Below are 20,757 nucleotides of genomic sequence, written 5' to 3' on the forward strand. Positions count from 1 at the left end.
TCTGATTTAGCAGTCGCGTGTCATCTAAGGTAAACTATAGTGTTAGCGGCATGCATTTGTTGCAGGCTTCATCGGCAGGCTTCTTTCTCCCTGTGGTCGGGCAGAGCAGCCAGAGCCAGATCGGCTTGAGTCAATAAACGGAGAGAGAGAGAGAGAGAGAGAGAGAGAGAGAGAGAGAGAGCTCCTCGAAAAAAAAAAAAAAACCACACTGCAATCGAACAAGCTGTTTACCCTGAAAATTAGCCTTCCCCTGTACTTTTAGGGCTTTTAAAGCGACCAAAAATACACAGTGCGCGGAATATGTATCTTGGCCCCGGCGTCGGGCCTCCGCCAGAGACCTCGGGTCCTTTTTTTTTTTTTGTTTTTTTTTTGTTTTTTTTTTATATACGAACCCTAATAACTCAATCTCCACGACCGCTAAACCCCTCTTATCGCCGGGCGCTCGCCGCTGCACTCCTCATTATTTGATTTGCAAAATTGTAAGTAGAGATAAAGGAATAAAAACCCGGGGCCACGCACGGGCGGCGCTTGTGGCTTCGAGTGTACCGCCCCCCCCCCCCCCCCTCTACCATGTGATTTTTTTTTTACAGAAAAGAGAGCAGAGAGTCAGGCCCGAGGCCTTCCGTTTTCGCGGGATTCATACGTGTCGCATCCCGCCTTTCGTCCCCCCCCCCCCCCCCCCCCCCCCCCCGCCCTGTCTATCTTCCTCATACTTTGTTGTTTTTGTTTTTCCTCTCATTTTTCTATTTCCCGCCTAAGTGTCGGTTGGGCCCGACGCTGCGGTTTGTGTCCAAGTGTGTTGTCGGGAAATTACGGCCGTCTCGTTAGTTGCAGTATATATTTTAAAATGCATTATGATTATGATTAGTGACATAAAACGAGAAAACTGACATGCCTTTATTGGGACTTAAATATGTCGTGTGTGATTGTTGTGGCAAAGTTGAACAGAGTTATGACAATTCTCGTGACCTGCATCACCGGTGGGTCTGTGAACTGCTGCGTTTACAGTAGCACAGCACAGGCCCACACACACACACACACACACATTATTTTAGAGAGAAAATGTGACTAATCTTGCTGAAATTGAAATGTTGGACATGTTTGTGGAGAAAAAAACAAAACAAAAAAAAAACTATTATGTATCGCATTAAAACCCGGGTTCCTTTCCAGCACTTGTAATCGAACATGACTCGCTCTTCCTTAGACGATATATCACGGTATTATTTTTGAAGCAGCGGTGTGAAAATGTTTGGATCGGACGCTCGTTCGCATCGCCACTGCAGAGAAGGGGGGGGAGGGGGTGGGGGGGTTTGACACGCCATTTATTTTTGATTCAGATGCTGTCAAAACTCTGCAGCTGAAGTCGGATCAAAGCCGGCCCGCGGTCGTTACCAGCTATTTAAACGGAGCTGCCGTCACAAGTGAGCAGCACCCATAATGTCAATCACAGGCAATCAGCATTAGATCCGGGGGGGGGGGGGGGAGGGGGGCTCATTCTTTTAAATGGCAAAAATCAAATCGAATCAGATCTTTACATCCCAGGGCTGTAGCTGCTGTGTGTGTGTGTGTGAGTGTGTGTGTGTTTGGATGCAGTATGGAGATGTGGCAAATGTCAGCTTGCTTTAGCTAGAGAAGAAGTGCAACTAGTCACCGGTGTGAAGAACATGAGAGTGCGATTTTTTCAGATACGAAGATACGGCACAGCACATCTCATTATCTCCTCTCTCTCTCTCTCTCTTATTATTTCCTCTCTCCTCTCTCCCGACCGCGGGGTTATAAAAAAAAAAAAAAGGAGAGAGGCGTTTTTAGACCCGGACGGGGGTTTGGAGGCTGGGAGGCTGCTTCTTCTTCTTCTTCTTCTCTTCCTCTGCCCCAGGGGGTCATTCGGGTTTAACCGCGTCCGCTGATCTGTTTCTAATCACACACACACACACACACACACACACACACACGTGCGCACGGAGGTAGCATTTTTTGATTAAGCTGGAAAAAGTTGCGCCAGTGTCAGCGATGCCAAGTATTTGAAATATACCTACAGTTATTTTTACACTTGTTTACTGAATTCCCATCCAGTCAGTGAAACAAAAGGTAGAAGGAAAAAAAGGCTGTGTGGCATAAAGTAAAGCGATGATGAGATGGAATTGAAATCAAAAGCTTCAACAGAATTGTAATTCTAAACTTTTTGTTATATGGGAAGAAATTCATGAGGTTCTTTCACACCTATTTGCCACCTGAAATAGTTCATAAAACCGTATTCACACACTGTTCTGGCAATGTCTTACTAGGGTTAAGGCCAATATAGATATTTATTAAATATCGGATATCAATATTTGTCTTAAGGAGCTGCCCACCCAACCAGCCTAAAATACTTTTTTAGTGTCCCATGATGGTCTAAATGCTGTTTCAGAGGTTTTTCCACCACAACAAGATTAGAATTCTAGGTTAAGCATTGAAGACTTAATTTTTGGGCTCTGGTTAAATTTAAATATATTGAATATCGACACAAAATTTCTGCTATCTGCGACCTCAGTCTAAAAATAGCTATATCAGTATGGGCCTTCAATAACCCATATCAGTCGGATCCTAGCTCATACAGTATTGTTTTCTAACTTTTTTCTCGTGTCACCTATCAGACTAATGTTTCTAGCGGCCCCAAAACTGATTATGCAGACTACTAAAATTTGAGCCAGTCTTTTAGATCAACTAGACTTGAATATTACGCAGCCAAACCTTTACATATCCCATAAACTTCGGTGTCATTTGCTCCGCAATCATTTGTCGGCCCGTTTGAGCGCTCCACTCGGCCCGATGTCGAGTCGAGGCAACACAGCGGCAACCGTGTCTGAAGCTCTCACTCTCTCTCTCTCTCGCTCTCTCTCTCTCGAAATCGGTGCGTAAGTGTGTATGCGTGCATCACACACACACACACACACACACACACACACACACTCCCCTCCCACCGCCTCCGAAACCCAGCTTTCCCCAAGCATCCAATCATCAGCCATCACCCGTCCCTCTTTACCGTGAGGTACTAGCTCCTTGACCCAAATCAGATGAAGCCTACACACACACACACACACACACACATACACACATGGTTAGAGTATGGGTGTCATCTGATCCAGTGGAGCTGTCTGACCCCCACCCCCACCCCCCCACCCCCTCCTTCGCCGGCGACTCACTCCTGTCTGATGAAGCCTTGTAAATACTGACATGCTGTAAACTTGCGATCTGATTTCAGCGTGTTTTTTTTGACCGTGTTGCCGTCATTACACCGGTTGTTTGTGTGTGTAGGATGCGTGTGTATATGTGTGTGTGTGTGTGTGTGTGTGTGTGTGTGTTTTACATGCATACATTTACGATGCTGTGTTACCGTGGCTACTTTCCCCCCCTCAGCAGCAAGCTTCTCCCCCTCGTCATGTTTTTTTTTTACCAAAGACAGACCAGGCTGCTGCTATGGGAGCACACTCTGAACAAACTGCTGCCATATACAATATGTTACACATCTAAAATAATAATATCTCACTTTTCAAGCTAACATTTGGGAAGCGGGGCGGGGGGGGGGGGGGGAGTCGGTTGGAGCTATGAAGTTTTATGAAGGGCGAAAAATAAGATCTGAGAAATCATTGTCTTGGGAATTTATTTTATTTTTTTTAACTCCCTTAACATGAGAAACGTCAATAAAAACACAAAAAACGCTCGAGAAGAAATGTTCCCAAATAGGGGGCTGTTCGTAAAAACCTCTTGCGGTTTGGGAGCGGGGGGGTGTGGGTGGGGGGGGTGGGGACCGGGCAGGGAGCCACTTTCACACAGGCCGGCCTGACCTCCACTTCTTAACTCTCCGACCCAAAATAGCAGACGAGGATCGCTGCGAAGATGTGGGGGGGGGGGGGGAGAAAAGGGGGGAAAAAAGCCAAGGAGATGGATCCCCTCCGCCGTGACCTTACCTGGGAGAAAAAGAAGGGGGGGGAAAAAAAAAAAGAAAAAAACCCCTGATGGCTTTTCCACCAGTCTTCCGATTCCTTCGCAAAACAGTAAATCTTGTGAAGTTTATTTTCTTTGCAGCATCTGTGTTTTATAAGGGCTCTTTTAATTTGTTTTTACTTTTGTCCAATGGGGGATCCCCCCCTCTTTCTTTTTTTCTTTGTGTCCGACCCGTTTTTAGCCCTCCCCCACCCCCTCCGTTTCTCTCTCTTTTTCTCTCTCTCTCTCTCTCTCTCTTTTCCTCCTCTTCTGGAAGTGAGTGTTTTAATAACGATACTTTGGGGAATTGCGATGGCAGAGCAGCTCTCTCCTCCCTGCACAGCGGAGAGACTATAGCTTCCCTTCTCCTTCATCCTCCTTCCTCTCTCCCCCCCGTCCCCGGCTTTAATCCCTCCCTCCTTTACTCTAACATGTCTGGGAAACTTGGACGGGGCGAGAGAGAGGGATGAACGCACGGAACCGGGGTTAGACCGATATATATATATGTATATGGGGTTTACCGATATCGGCGTTATCGGCCTGTCGGTGTCATCCGGAAGAATCTGACCAGAAGAATCATTCCTGTGTGGTGGGGTCTGATTTTTTTTGTTTTGTTTTGCATTTAATCAGTGTCAGGCCTTTTTTTGTCAGCTGTTTATTGTTTTTCTTCTTCTTTATCAGCGTGCCACTTCTTGTTAGTTTCTTTTTCGTCTGTAAAACCTGCCTCACTCTGCTAAACCCACCTGAAAGAACTCCATTAGTCTGGGTCTGGGTCTGAGTTTTAGTGTCCCATGATGGTCTAGATCAGTGATTCTCAACCTTTTTCATATCAAGGACCCCTAATTTAGTCCACATTAGAGCCACGGACCCCCATTTGATGAGATATTATCTCTCGGACCCAAATCTGAGAATATTTTTATTGTTAGATATGATTTTGTCCAGAATTCCATGACTATCTGTATTGTAGGTAGAGAGATAACAGTGAGACTATGATCAAAACAGTCATTCTTCTACATTCTATAACTGTGTTAACTTCTTATAAATGAAATAATGCTGAAGTTTAACACTTCATCAATTTGCTGGGGACCCCCTCAAGGACCCCTGGTGGTCCCCGGACCCCACTGGTCTAGATGCTGTTTCGGAGGCTTTTCCACCCTGACAAGAATACAATTCTGGGAGAAACAGTGAATTTATATTTAAACATATTGGAGCAATCTGTTACTTCAGTCTAACAATATCAGTATCTGCCTTAAACCTTTTTTGAATTTTTTGGGCGTGAAAGCGGTCAAAAGATAATTGAATTTCGGCACAAGTTATCATCTTCGATCCAAAAATATCCCTCAAAAGCTCATATCGGTCGCTCATATCAAAGTGTTTCCCTGCTGAGGCAACCCTGCTTTTTTCTTTTCTCCTTCACTCTCTCCCTCACCCCTCTCTCTCCCTCTCTCTCTCTCTCTGCCTCTGTGTCTCTCTACCCCTCCCTCTCACAGCTGCGATATCATCCTCAGGCTCAAGGTCTCCCCTAAATTCCCAGAACATCACTCAACATTTCACCCTTCCAACCTGCTGCCTCCTAACCCCACCCTCCACCCACTTCCCCCTCCACCCCCAGCTCCTCTTTTTCTTTTTTTCTTTTTCCTCAACGCCCGGCGCACAATTCAAATAAGACGGCGGCGTTCGTCTGGAAGCACCCGATCCCCGTCCTCTCTCTCTCTCTCTCTCTCTCTCTCTCTCTCTCTCTCTAGCGCCGGCTCCTCGTCGGAAGCCGCCCGCTGGTATTGGATGCAAATCGGTCGGATTAAAAGAGAGGAGGGAAACGTGAGAGAGAGTAGCGCGGCAAACCCGGGGGGGGGGGGGGGGGGGCGGCCCGAGGAGAGGGAAAAAGAGAGCGCGAAGGGAGAGGGTAGCGCGGCGAGAAGAGGATGCAAATGCTGTTGAGACAGAGAGATGGATGGATGGATGGAGGAGGGATGGATGGACAGACGGAGGAGAGGAGGGTCAGGTGACAGCGTGACCTTTTTGGCAGGACAAGGGTTTTTTTTCTCTGGACGACGGGGACTGGAGCTGGATTTGCATTGATGGATCTTCTTTCCATGGGGCTGTCATGTATCAGTGCTTAGGCACATCACGCCCCGGTCATTAATCAAATCATGGCCTCCGTCTAGAGCTATCTGTCTGCCAGACGCTTCTCATCTGTCTACCTTGCTCTCTCTCTTTCTCTCTCTCTCTTTCTAGTACCGTCTTTTTCTCTCTATCTCCCTCTCCGGCCTTTTTCCACCCTCTCCGGGCCTGTCTTTGTCACCTTCACTTGATTATAAACCTTATTAGTACACCCATTTTTTTTTTTTTTTTTTTTTTAAGTTTGCAAACTGCTTTAATCAAGTAAAAGCAGTAGTGGGAGTGATGAATACCCATGACATTAAAACAAGTAAAGCAAGTGGATGCCATCAGATAAAAGGATCCAGACAGAGGGTAAAAAAAATAATGGCAAAAAACAGTAGGGGAAAAATCAATCGCATACAAGCAAGTTTATAAAAAATACATTTTAAGAAGTGATTTAAAATTGATTCTGATAGTGATTATGCCAGCCAAAGCAAAAACAAAAGTCTGGGTAACTTTAGTCTTAAACCTAGAGTTTGGATTGGCCAGAAGGGCCTAGTAGTAATAGTAGTAGTAGTAGTGACAGTAGTGACAGTAGTGGTAGAAATGGTAGTAGTAGTAGCAACAGAAGCAGTAGTAATAGTCATAGTAGTAATAGCTGTAGTAGATGTTATAGTAGTAGTTATAGTAATAGTAGTGGTGGTAATATCAGTGTTATTAGTGAAAGAAGTCGTTTTTGTAGTAATAGCAGCAGTAGTATTAGCGGTAGTAGGAGTGTTAGTTGTAGTAATAGAAGTAATATAGTAGTAGATTGCAAAAGCCCTTTAGTCTTCAGACTAGACTTTGGCTCATAGGAGGTTCCTAACCATGGACCATGCTTTAAAAGTGATCAGTAAAATCTTACAATCAATTAGAAACCTAACAGGTAACGAGTAACTACCAGTTCAAAGTCATTAAAGAGACTTGTGATTGATGCCGGAATAAAGAGACTTACAGTAGTCTAAATGCAACAAGATGAAAGCATGGATGACATTCAGGGCTGGGATATCATGGAGTTATGAGAGGTGGATCCCAGACAGGGAAGGTCATTGAATTTGATCAGTTCTCTTAGGAAATCAGGGAATATCAGGGAATTTTTGCACGTTTACAGGAATATAGCAGAATGCATTTCACTTTTGTCACATATTTATTGCATTAGATGGTAGAGAATTTAGAGAAACATGAACGAACCGGGAAGAAATGACATTTTTACAGTAGGCCGTGACTTTCATAGGTATTTAAAGTCACGCAAAAGTCGAGGAATTTGATTTCAGCAGGGCCGAGATGAATAAACCAGATTAAGACGTGACAGAGATCCCTTCTATCTTCAGCATGTCTTTCCCTCTGTCCTCTCCCCTATGTCTCCATCCATCTTCATCCCCCCTCCTCCCTCCCTCCCTCCCTCCCTCCCTCCCTCCGTCTGCCCGTCTCTTGACACCAGCCGTCCAGGCTTTCTTTTCAGGTATCGTCTTCTGCCGGTGCGTGATCTCCGACACTTTCCACGCCGGCTTGCTTGGGGGGGGGGGGGTTATGAAAGTGTAGGACCCCTGGCTTTGAGTGACAGCGCGGTATGACGGTCAAGTCAACAGCAATCGTCACCCCCACCCCCCCCCCACCCCACCCCACCCCCGTCTCAGTCCAACCACACCTGTTCTGCAAACCTCAGCAAGGCGTTTTTTTTTTTGGGGGGGGGGGGGATTTGGATGGGTTGGAGGTTAATAATGCGAAGCAGAGAGGGGGGCCCCGGGTCGAGCCGAAAGTGAAGTGTCCGTTTTTTGGACGAGGATGCTAAATTCATTAACATTTTTTTCTCCCCCCCCCCCTTCCCTTCCCTTCCTCCTCTTCTCTTTGCTCGCTTGAAGCACCATTATGGCTTTTCAGGCTGCTTCCTGTACAGATTCCTTTTTTTCTTTCTCCCCCCCCCCCTCTCCCCGATCACAAAAGGTGCCTTGGCTTTGGGGGGGCGGTGGGGGGGTAGCACTTTTTGAAATGTGAAGGACTCTCAAGAGCTGCCCCCCTCCCCCCCCCACCCCCCCCACCCCCGGTCCGGTAGAGACCCCCTGTTAGTCGACCGACCAGGGGGAGAAACACAGGGGGGGAAACGGTTTGCGTAATGGGTCTCCTCTCCTCTCCTTCTCCCCCCCCCGCCGAAGGTCCCGCGGCATTGTGGGCCCCCCCCGGGGGCGGAGGTCTAAACGCCGGGCTCTTTCGGGAGGAGCACAAAGCGGAGGTTTGGCAGGACTAATGAAACTCGGAGCTACAGGTTAATGATCTAAAAGACTGGACCGAAAACACTCAGCAGTCCCTTTCCGCTCGCATTCAGCCTCCTCCTGATCGCCCCCCCCCCCCTACTAAATAATGACGAGGCACTCTCTCTCTCTCCTCCTGCGCCTTTCATTGTAACCTTTCATGTCCGCCTTGTTTTCTTTGTCCCCGCGTCTCTCTCCCCCTCCTTTCATTCCTTTATGCCGCGCGGCTGTCGCTCATCTATTAAGGCAACAAACGGAACAAGGGGGAACATTCAGGCGGCGACATTGTGCCGCGCCCCCGAAAGGTTTGCTCTTTATTTCTTTTGAAAACACTTGAACTTGGAATTTTTCCTTGGGCCCGCGCACTGAATCAGTAGGATACAATTTCTTTGTTGTCGGCATTGTCATGGGTTTATGGACATATTTGTTTTGTAATCCCGACATAGAATGCTCGGGAGCTTCAAGGTGAGGCTGATATGCGATTGACAAAAAAAAATCGTGTCCAACAAATCCAGCAGTGTGGATTCTGGATCACAAAGTGGGGCTGCAACGGACAAGAGGGTGCCATCTCCCATAATTGAGACACCACAGTAGGGCTGGGGCGATATGGGTGAAATCGATATCATGATAATCATACGGATTTTTCTCGATGTCAATATATATCACGATATGGTTCATGTATGCAAAATCACGTTAAATAATCAAATGAATGTTCATCTCATTGAACCGAATGGGAATGTTAGGTGTGATGTCAAACAAAACTGAAATATTCAAGTAATATTCCTACCATACCTCATTTTATGAGAGTTTTTAAGTAAAATTTGCTTGTCATCATCAATTTAGACAGCAGAAATGTGTGTCACGATATCAAAATATCTTCATATCATCACGATATGATTCCACTGAAAGACGATAAACGATGATATTGAATTATCGCCCAGCCCTACGCCACAGATTCACCCTATTTGTCCAAATGAAATTCCGAAACTGTCTCCACTTTCCCCCCAACGCACGCTAACAAGAAGACGTTTAGTTCACTGACATCACCTTACAGGGTTTCTGGGTAGTGAAGTCCTCAAAATCTAAGCAGTTTAACTCCTAGTCGCCTAATGTAGCTTCAAATCCAGTCAAGAAAAAATGAAATCCATTGCGGAACATACAGTAAAAGAATTGAAATCTTGCACCGCTTCTCCCTCCAGAGGACTCCGGCTTGCGAACAGAGTCGGTGTCGAAGCGCGTTGTCCGGTAACATGGAGGGGAGCCGCGGATTAAAAGTTAAGTAGCGAGTGAACTAGCAGCCTCCTTCCTGTCTCCTCCGCTCTCTCTCTGGCTGATGGAGCTGGTTCAGGTCATTAGGCCTGCTGCGAGCCCTTTGACATGGCCTGATTATGTTTGGCTGGGGCTGCATGGGATATGTGAGATGAGATGTGTTTCTTTGGATCATCAGTGTGGGTTTTTGTGTGTTTGCCCATATATGTGTGCCTAAGTAAGTGTGTGTGTGTGTGTGTGTGTGTGTGTGTGTGTGTGTGTGTGTGTGTTGAGCCAGTCTGTAGGGCCTGTTGATTGGCCTTGATTAACAGACTGCCAGGCACTAGAACCAGAACTAGAGCCTTTGTAATGTAGCATCTTGAGCTGGTTATTTCCAATCAGTTCCACAGGAGGCCTTGAACCCAGGTGTGTGTGTGAGAGAGAGAGAGAGAGAGAGAGAGAGAGTGTGTGTGAGAGAGAGTGTGTGAGAGAGAAAGAGAGAGAAAGAGAAAATGTACGTACTAGGGCTGCAAAATTACCTGGAATTTTTTTTTTAAATTTTATTAGAAATGAGCAATTCCTAAGCATCTCAGTTTTTTTAAACACCACAGCGGAAAGCAGCGGAAAAAAAAGAATATGTAGAAAAGGTTGTACCCACAATCATGATGTGATTCTACTATTATTCAACCTTAACCTGGGAATGCACTTCTTTCCTCATTATTGTTCTGTTGTTACAGTCTGTTGTGTACCGCTCCAAATCTATGAAAGGAGCAGATTTTGCCTCCACACTACAGGATTTCTCTGACCTCGCTCTCCAGAAACATGCAGTGCAATTCAACAAAACACTTTTAATAATCCTGCCTTTCTCCCTCTCTCTCTCTCTCTCTCTCTCTCTCTCTGTCTGTCCGCAGCCAAGCTGAGCAGCCAGGACTCGTACAACAACTTCACCAACAACAACATGGGCAACCCGCGGCTGTCCCCGCTGCCCAGCCTCACTGTGGTGCTGCCTCTGGCGCAGATCAAACAGCCCATGACCCTGGGCACCATCACCAAGCGCACCGGGTAGGTAGCACCCCAACCCCCACCCCACCCCCACCACACCCCGCCCCACAGGGAGCGCTCGGGTCGGAGCAGCTGTTGTTATGGTGTACGTTTTATACAAAGGTTTGCAGAGTGCATATGCTACAGTATAAAATCATCCTATTAGGTTATTATCACCCAATCCATAACCTAATATGATAACCCATAACCTTGCATGCAGTTATGGATATGACTGTGAGTGTCTTGTGTTCAAACTGGTAAATCAGTTATGATATTCCTTGTGTTTCATCATTAAATTAAATCTTTAAATTCAACAAATTTCTTTGACCTTCAGTCTGGACTGATCTCCAGGCCGTTCGAGTTCATCTTCAGCCGGATGGACACCATAAACTATTTCACATTTATGCTATGTAAAGCTGCCATATCCTGGATCGTGGCACACCGTGTGCCACAGCCTTTTCCCTCGCACACATCGGCTGATGCCCGTGGACCTCTTTTGTCTCAGACAACCACTATTTTGCATAGGCTAATGAAGCACAACAGACATGCCGACTCACTCTGCGGGCTGTTTGCTAAGCGGCTAAAAGGCGTCATGCATTGCAGCGGGGGAAAAACAAGCAAACGCAAAAAAACCCCCGATGATATTCAAGGCATATTAAATGCAGTGTAACCCACGGCGAGGCTCCAGGGCCGGACGGTGAAGATGGCTCTGCTGGGCGCCCGTGACCTCATCCTCTGTTTTTTTTTTTTTTTTCACCCTGATCTATGTCACGCATTGAAATGATGTCGTTTTAAGGCGGCTTGAGTCGCCGTCAGCAGCTACTGCACTTTGCTTTTAGTGCATTTACATAGAGTACAGGTGGCTCCAGAAATATGGGCAGATTTTAATATTTTCATTTAAATGTCATTTTCCTGCCCTGTTTGAATGGGAAATGCTGTAATGATTCAAAGAGACGGCCGGGGATTTATTTCCCCGTGATATATGATAAGTGAGCTTTGAGGATGAAAATAGACACCTGATACCTGCTCGCTGGAAGCGGGGTGAGAGCCATATTCCCAGTCATTAAGATGACGGCTCTTTTTCATTATACATTATCCACTCGTATATCCACATAACACACAGCGAGGTAGCCAGCGCAGCTCCAGGTCAGCCTTCTCCAAAACAATATAAATGAATGGGGACGGCTCTTTAGAGTTCCAAAAAGGGCAAAAAATGACCATAAAGCATCTCCTGCAGCATAATCCAAGTGTTCAGAAGTTAAACAAGGGTTTTAATGAAGACTTGCGCTAAACAGTGGTGTAAATATAGGTATTTTAGAGCAGTGGTTCTCAACCTTTTCATATCAAGGACCCCTAATTTAGTCCACATTTGGGCCCCGGACCCCCATTTGATGAGAGTTTGTCTCTCAAACCCAAATCTGAGAATGTTTTTATTGTCAGATATGATTTTGTCCAGAATTCCATGACTCTGTAGGTAGAGAGATAACAGAGAAACTATGATCAAAAAAGTCATTCTTCTACATTCTCTAATTTTGTTCACTTCTTGTAAATGAAATAATGGTGAAGTTTAATAATTCATCAATTTGCTGGGGACCCCCTGGAACCCCCTCAAGGACCCCTAGTGGTCCCCGGACCCCACGTTGAGAACCACTGTTTTAGAGTCACAGTACAATCACTTGGATTATGCCGCATGATGGCAATAGCCGATATAAGACCGATTCATAATATTAACTTTCCATTCAGTTATGTGAAGTAGGAATTGGCACTTAAATGAAATCATGAACAACATTGTCAATAAGATATTAATGTCTGTCTGCTGAAAATGTATTTGCTAGATCAATAAAGAGACTCACTGTTATATTTTCCATTGGCACATCCGTTGTTGGCAAGTTGGTGGTTGTCACATTTGACACCACAAGCCGCTAATAACATGAGCAGGAATTCTTCCTCTTCTCTGTTTTGACAATATAATTTGTTCAATTATTTATACGTCGACCATATTCACATCAACATTGGCTTGTGCCTGATGTGTCAGCCAGACCAGCGTATCGGTCGATCTCTAGTCTAAAGAATCGGTCCCCGTTCACTTCAGTTGTTTTGGAGGACGCTGACATGGGCCTGCCTTAGCTAACTCCATGTGTGTCATGTGGACATACACACTTCTCCTGTGTTTTGACTGACATGAGGGTGAGTAGAAAATGACACAATTTTTATTTCTGGGTGAACTATTCCAAATCATATTTGTCAGTAAGTTGCCTTAGTCTTAAAATAATTTATCTACTAATTTATCTAAAATAATGTATTACATTTTTATTCATCTTAGACCTTAGAAAGTATTGAAATGTCTTGAATACAGTTATTAGAGATCTTATTTTTTCACCATAGGATGACAGGTTTCTCTGTGCTGCATGCCCACTTTTAGATTAATACAGAACAGGGTTAATAGTATAATATGCAAAACGTTGTTTTCCGCATATCTGCTGATCATATCCCTTAACAACTGATTTTCTGTTGGCCTTTTTTCTTACACTGCCCATATAGTTTCAGTCCTTTATGTTTTCTTAATATAAAAAAAACGCTGTGGTGTTTCTGCTCTGCCCTTCCCAGAGATCACCTGTCAATCAAACAGTGTGTCCAGTCTTTTTCCTTGGATTTTCTGTCGATGCAGTTTGAGTTTCTCTTTTCCTCGTCTGTTCAGCCATGGTGGCTATCACTGCCCATGCTAACCACCCAGTTCTTCTTCTATGTATTCCAAACAAACTTGAAGCATAAACTGCATCACTTCCTGTGCGCCAGAGGATTTTTTTCCCAGGAAAGACCCCCCCCCCTCCACAAACCGGCTGTTTAGTTTTCATGAAACTGTTCCCGATCATCTACTTTTAGCTCTAGGTAGCATTCAAAAAAGCATTCGGCTTTCTGAACCCTGCAGATACCCCCCCCTGTGTGTGCAGAAAGTCTGATAGATTCCCACAATTTTCACCCACTAGAAGTTGTGATGAAGCACCCCAGAGCCTGTAAAGCACCTTCCTTGATTCTATAGGACGTTAACATCAGTACATCCCTCCCTCCATCTCCTCCAGAGGAAGGCATCAGCATTAATGCATCAGGACATGCAGCTGTGCAGCCTGCTCCTGCATGCACACGGCTGCACCGGTATACCACACACACACACACACACACACACACACACACACATTGAGGCGGCAGGTTGGGCCCCTAGAGTGGGGGGTGATATCATATGCTTTCACGCTATACTTGCGCAGGAGTGCCCAGGCACCATCTGTCTGTCTGTGCAGCCAGCCCTCTCTCTCTCTTTTTCTGTGTCTGTGTGTGTGTGTGTGTGTGTGTGTGCGTGTGTGTGTGTGTTAGCGAGAGGGGGAGCGTCCGGCAGCTGTATTTACACCTGTATGAGCAGATTCCTGTTGGCAGGGCGGCAGAGGAACACACCAGCTGCTTAACCTACATTCCCTACCAGGCCGTCTGTGTGCGCACAGACACACACACACACACACTTACATACACAAAAACACACACACACATATCAATGAAGCTTCCACACCCTTTGTTCTGACTCGGCCAGAGTGGACGGATACCTTCTTGAGCTCTACACGCAGAACCTGGCAGGCCTACAAACCACAAAATGTGCAAAAGCTACTTGTTTTGTCTTGAAAAACCACATATTTTTGCCTTCGGAAGAAACCCCGATAAGCTTCGAGGAGTTCACGAGGACTCCCCCCCCCCCCCCCCGTCCCGTCTTGGTTTCGATTCCGGTGCTTTCCACACGTCGGAGGTGGGAGATAGGGTCGGATGTGGCTCAGCATCCGTCCCCGATAACCCCCCCTCCAGACGAGGTTAGGTCAGGGGAGTGGAGACGGAGGAGCAAAGCCAAGCTTCTGCTAGTCCTCAACTTCTCCTCCGAACGTCCCGAACGGTGGAGGGGGAGTGTCGGGTCCGACCCCGCCTGCTGGTTTCCCTCTGCCGCTTTTTGGCCGAGCGCTTGGACCCAGATGAATCGGATCCAAGGGGAGAGAGACACGGACATAAATTGGTCCCCCCCCCCCATCAAAGGATCACTGACAGAACTTTATCTCTGAATGAGTGGACTCTCCAGCCTCGGTATTTGTGAAGATGGACCAGTGAGTGAGAGGAGAGAGAAATGTGCAAAGTTCCCATTCGAGTCCACTTTTCCACTGAGTCACCAGGGCTTTTTGAGGATAGGAACGAACATCACAAGCCGTCTGGTGATGTCAACTTTTTTTTTTTTTTGATTTGCAAGCCAGCATAACCAAAGCCATTTCACACTTATCCCATCCGCACACACACAATCCCACAGAGAAATGAAAATAAAAATGGAACGATTGACACGCACAAAACCGAATCCCGCCGGTCACGTTGGCGAGCAAATGCAGATTGAGCGGCGGCAAAGAGAGAGCGAGAGAGAGAGAGAGAGAGAGAGAGAGAGAGACCCCGTGACCCCGCCACAGATGGGCCCTCAGATTACCGTAATGCGTACGGACGAGCCGGCCCCGGCCCGCTCGTCCCATTGTCTCACACAGAGCCCTAATGAGACCAGGGGTTGGAAGTGGGCTTTAAGAACCCCGGGTCGGGTTTTAGCGTCCGAGCCCGGGACGCGTCGCACGCCGGCGGGGGGCGGGGGGGGGGGCTAAACCGTTTTGCACAAATCACCTCTCTACCCTCGCCGCCCTCCCCTTTTTAATGGCCCTGGCGGAGCGGCTATTAGGGCCAACAGGGTTAAGAGATGAACGTGTGAACGATTATTCTGCGGGGAGTGGGGTCGCCGCCCTCACAGGTCGATTATACTACTCTCTCTCTCTCTCTCTCTCTCTCTCTCTCTCTCTCTCTCTCTCTCTCTCACACACATCCACTCACAATCGGAGCTGCCCTGCTTTATCAACATGACCGGTGTTTTTTTTTTTTAGGGGAACCGTGGAGCAAATTGTCTTAATGTGGAAAGTACCGCGTGTGTTTGGAAACACACATTTGTCAGGTTAAAGGACAGGCTTTTTGTGGCTTTTTTTTTTTGCCCGAGTCATTACATTGAACTTGTCTTCAATGTCTACAGTAAAAAGCTCGGGGCTAAGTTTGGGGTTAGGAGACTTTAATACAGCAACATATGGGTTACTGGTTCACTGTAAGAGGTTCTCTTTTTTTACATACATTTGTGCAAAATGTCAATGCATCAATATTCCTAACTTATAAATGTTTGTTTATTCTTAACTTTTACTGTTTACACATTCAGCAGCGTAATATGGACTTTGCATTAAAGGATGAACATGAAGCGGAGGAAGTGACTTTGGACTGTTGGTCTTGATGGGCTGCCTCCATGCTAAACTAGGGCTGGGCGATAATTCAATATCATCGTTTATCGTCTTTCAGTGGAATCATATCGTGATGATATGAAGATATTTTGATATCGTGACACACATTTCTGCTGTCTGAATTGATGATGACAAGCAAATTTGACTTAAAAACTCTCATAAAATGAGGTATGGTAGGAATATTATTTGAATATTTCAGTTTTGTTTGACATCACACCTAACATTCCCATTCGGTTCAATGAGATGAACATGAATTTGATTATTTAATGTGATTTTGCATACATGAACCATATCGTGATGTATATTGATATTGAGAAAAATCCTTATGATTATCATGATATTGATTTCAACCATATCGCCCAGCCCTATGCTAAACCATGAGCAAAAACACCCAACTTGTCAATGTCCCACTTTGGAGTGAATATTTACCCTTCGCCCCAAATTTCTACACATTGATTCAAACGCCCATTAACTCCCATTCTTCCGTAAAGCACCGCCAACAAAAAAATAATAATAATAAATTCCCTCCACTGAGCCACAAGTGGAGGGAAGGAGACGTTCGAAACATGCATCATCTAAGCCCAGAGGCCCACTTGGCCTTCATTTTCTCCACGGAGGTCTCACCCCCCACCCCTTCCTCCATCCGTCTCCCATCGGTGTCCGTCCATTTACCCAGCTGGAGACCCGGAGCGGGGTGGGGGGGGGTGGGGGTGGCGGGGTGGGGGCTCGGCGGGTCGGGCAGGCTCAGCGGAGGGTAGAGTGGACGGGTAGAGACCCCCGGACTCAGCGGAGCTAGGACCCCCCCCCCCCCGGCACTAATGCTGTGTACTAACCTCGCGCCGTGCCCCCTCTTGATAAGTGGCCCTTTACCGGGGGGGGGGGGCCTCCGTTAACACCGGCCCGCATGTTCATTTGTCAACCCGCGCTCCAGGAGTAAGACATTTCCCGGGGCAAAAATTGTTGCTCCCCGTCTCCCGTTTTTTTTTTTTTTTCTTCTTCACGTCCACGTACCAAGACTAATTGGAGACTCCGCGCTATCTGTCTGGAGGGACCGGGGCAGGATGCAGCGAACGCGATAAAATAAAGAAGTGCCGCGGGGAGTGCTTTGGTTGGCTCGGGGATCCTGTTTTCATGACTGGGGGGAGGTTGGCTCGCGGGGGACAGAGTTCAGTCTCATCGGACCTTTATTGCTGTTGGGAAAAGGCTTATTTACTGTAAACTGTTTACGGAGTTCTGTCACTATCTCTGGACATGCAGGATAAACACAGGAACACACTCCCACTCCTAATGTCTTGTAAACACTAGAAACACACGCACAGACTGACAGATAGAGACAGAAATACACACACACACACACTAAAAAGACACTAGACACTCTGGATGACTCTTAGAGAGACACACACACACACACACTATGTGCTTGTTAACATAATCACAGTGAATACACATTTTGCCCACGCCCTCGCTTCCAAACGTGCACACACACACACACACACACACACACACACACACACACACACACGCTCACTCACAAGACAATGCGCGACCGCAGATACACACTCGCACTAAAAAAAGAAGTCACATGCAAACACACGGCTCCCTTGTCTCAACAGTGCCTGAGTGCTATTAGTTTTATTGGTGTCCCCAGTTGTTATACAAATTGGATAAACTATTCATCTACTCTTTCCCAATCTCAACAGTCAAAACCGTTTCCCACCGTTTCTCCGTGTCGTATTTACCCCGTTGGATTCGGACCTGCGTATTTCTGCTCGGTGTGTCCCCCCCCCCCCCCCCCACCCCCCTCCGATTCCTTTAAAGTGAAGAAGAAGAAGAAGAAGAAAAAAAACAACAACCAAAAAACATGATGGATGTCTGAAGAAAAAACAAAGTCTGCGGACATGCGGCGTCTGCCAAATGTATGGTATCACACTTTAGAGCGGTTGAATCATCGGGGCCGTCCCGCAGGTTTTCGAATCCATCTTAGCGTGTTTCCTGCCCCCCCCCCACACACACACACACACACACACACACCCCCCACCCCCCGATATGTGTTGTGCACTTAAACAGACACGTCAAAAAAATAAAAAACACAGTATGTAATGTGAAAAAGTGTGTTTGCTCAAGTGTGCTCGTCTAATAATGGTTTTTCCATCTATTTCTGTGTGTTTCTCTCCAACCCCTTCCCCACCCCTCCACCTCCTCTCCCCCCACCCCCCCCCCCACCCCTCTCATGAAGACCCTACCTCTTTGGGGCGGGATGTTTTGCCATTAAAACTCCATGGTGAGTTTTTTTTGCTCCCCCCCCAACCCCCCACCTCCACACCCCCTTCCTTCGGCAACCCCCTCCCTCGGCAGCATGCAACTGTACACTCCAGCCACAGCGCAACCCGCCTCCCCCCCCCCCCCCCACCCCCTCTTTACCTCTCATTTGTCTCCCAGTATACTTTCAACACATTCAGCGCAGTTTGTTCAGTCATCCCTCAGGGGGGAAAAATACCATGGAAGAGTTTTTTTTTCTTCTTCTTTCCCCCTTTTTTTTGTTGGCGAATCCTTTGATTTTTCTTTTGTGCCGCTTAAGTGGATGTTGACCTTTTCGTAGGATGATTCAATATGTGTTGAGTTAGAGCTAATATAATACTTAAAAACCGAACAAAGATTTATTTTTTTGGGGGGGGGATTTGATACAGATATCCTGAATTGTGAGTCACGGTTCCGCATTTTTTTTATTTATGCCTCATATCTTTTTATGGTAGGAACTGCACATTAAAAAAAAAAAAAAAGATGCTGTAGGTCTCTGTCCTAGGTGGGAGTCTCGGGGATTGAAGACGTTTGGGAAATGGCGTAGCGCTTCTTGTCTTGGTTGCCGTGCGGTTTCTTTGAACCTCCCACTACAAAATGACATCTCTCTCTCTCCCTGTCTTTCTCTCCTCCGCTCTGCTCAGACCCTACATGATGTTTTTCCAAGAATAACGCCTTTGTGTAAAACACATGTTGTTCTAATTTTCCTTTTTGCCCCCTTAGGTTACATTTTTTTGTCAGTCGGATGTGTGCGTGCACAGCGACTTGTGCTCTTCTTATTGTGAATCTTCATGGGTATAGCCAATGTGTTCATTTCTGTTCTCAATCTCAGCGTGCACCTTACTGTACATCGAGTTAATTGGATAACGATACAGTGATTTGCGGCATTCTCTGGAAAAATTAATTTGTGCAGGGGATTATTGGTGAGCCGCATATTGGAAGGTTTGCTGTTAAACTAATTAGAACTCTTGACTCATCCCAGGGATTTTGCTTCCTGATCATTGAGACCGTCCAGCAAAAACAGAATCTCACCTCACTGCAACAGATACTTTAGTAGTCACTTCTCCTCATTTCCTATTTGTGCCAAAACCCTCTAAATTGGTATTTCCAGAATCTACAAATTCCCACCTAAGGCTGGAGCGACCGATAGGAAAGCGAACGTTATGAAATGAACGCGTTTCATAGCTCAGTTTTGAATCAAACTTCAGTTTCTTGCACGGCGTTCCCCCCCCCCCCCCCCGCGCAAAGGAGCCCGCTCGGCGTGGACTCCTCTCGGGGGGGGGGGCTGCAGCCGGGTCTCTTGTCAACGCCGTCTCGTGAAATCAGATGCTTACAAGCTTTTAAAAGAAGCCCCATTATGACAGAGTCACTTATGGAGAGATGATGGAGTGGCTCGGCGGAGTGAACTTTTCCCTTCCCGGCTCCCTCCGCCCCAGCTCCTCCCTGTCGACTCCATTCACTTTAGAAAATGAATAGCATGTGGTGCCTTCCCCGAGTCTTGGGTTTCGTCTTTTGTTGTGGGCAGTCACTCATACTTTTTAATTGAAGCTTTTTTTTTTTTCTTCTCTCTCTCTCTTCATCCTCCTCCCGCTTCATCTAGGCCCTTAGTGATTTCGGAGAGTATGCCTTTCAAAGGTACACATCATTAGCATTGGAAATCTTGACCCTCACAATGACTGCCTTCCGCTCAAATTTGAGCTAGTTAGACCTATATCGTTTCTCTAGCCGGCGCATGCCTTCGAGACGTGAGGTATGACAGTCCATTCGTCAATTTTTGCTTAAGCATGCCTTCTGGAAGCTCGATACGACCCACGGATTTAAGAAACACAACCTCTTTTATTTCCTTTTTCCAGGCTGCCATGTACCGTGGCGTGTCTCCTTGAATTTCCACTTCTCTGAGTGTTAATGTCCATGTTCTTAGCATCCATTCAAACAACTGAGGAGGATGTAAAGGTGTGGCCCATTGACCAAATACAGCTGTTGAATATAGCTGGCACAGTGTGACACCCAACCGCCATCTAGGACTACTCAATAAATGAATTTGCCTGGTCTGGCACCCAAGGTGGAACGTTAGTAATAGAATCAGGTAAAAAAAAAAAAAAAAAAAAAAGTCTCAGTTTCTCCTTGAACATTCGATGCCCATCCTCCACTGTTTACCGAGTTTCCCCAGCGGTCGTCATTAGTGCCGTCTGTTCGCCGCAGCCCCAAGGCTGCCTCTGTTTTGCAAGGGCTGTTGTAAAATAATAAATGTGACGTTGAAGGATGTGTCCTCCACATGACTGCCCGAAAGCTCGCGCTCTCTCTCCCTCTCTCTTTCCCTCTCTCTCTCTCTCCCTTCCGTCCTAATACTGGCTCCTTCTCTGATATAAATGAACCATATGGCCCGGTATCAGTGCACCGACAAGCGCGCGGCTCTTTGTCGCTGGACGGCCCGGGCCCCGGCAGCGCTCCGTCCTATTTGTTTACAGCGAAGCGCCCGG

At 46.6% G+C, this 20,757-nt stretch overlaps 1 protein-coding gene across 1 annotated transcript in view; it reads left to right on the forward strand.

The window, feature by feature from the left end:
* Positions 1-10,547: 10,547 nt before the first annotated feature.
* LOC139666635 (BCAS3 microtubule associated cell migration factor-like) overlaps positions 10,548-20,757 on the forward strand; it is a gene marked incomplete at its 3' end in the record, with an annotated part of 30,038 nt that continues 19,828 nt past the window's right edge. The window contains exon 1 of the mRNA XM_071545922.1: positions 10,548-10,661. Coding sequence (XP_071402023.1) covers positions 10,558-10,661 — 104 coding nt within the window. The remainder of the gene's footprint in view (positions 10,662-20,757) is intronic.

Source organism: Centroberyx affinis, unplaced genomic scaffold (assembly GCF_046629955.1).
Source record: "Centroberyx affinis isolate AG114_WGS23_722 - 3 ecotype Tasmania unplaced genomic scaffold, CSIRO-AGI_Caff_v1 ptg005077l_1, whole genome shotgun sequence".
NCBI lineage: Eukaryota > Metazoa > Chordata > Actinopteri > Beryciformes > Berycidae > Centroberyx > Centroberyx affinis.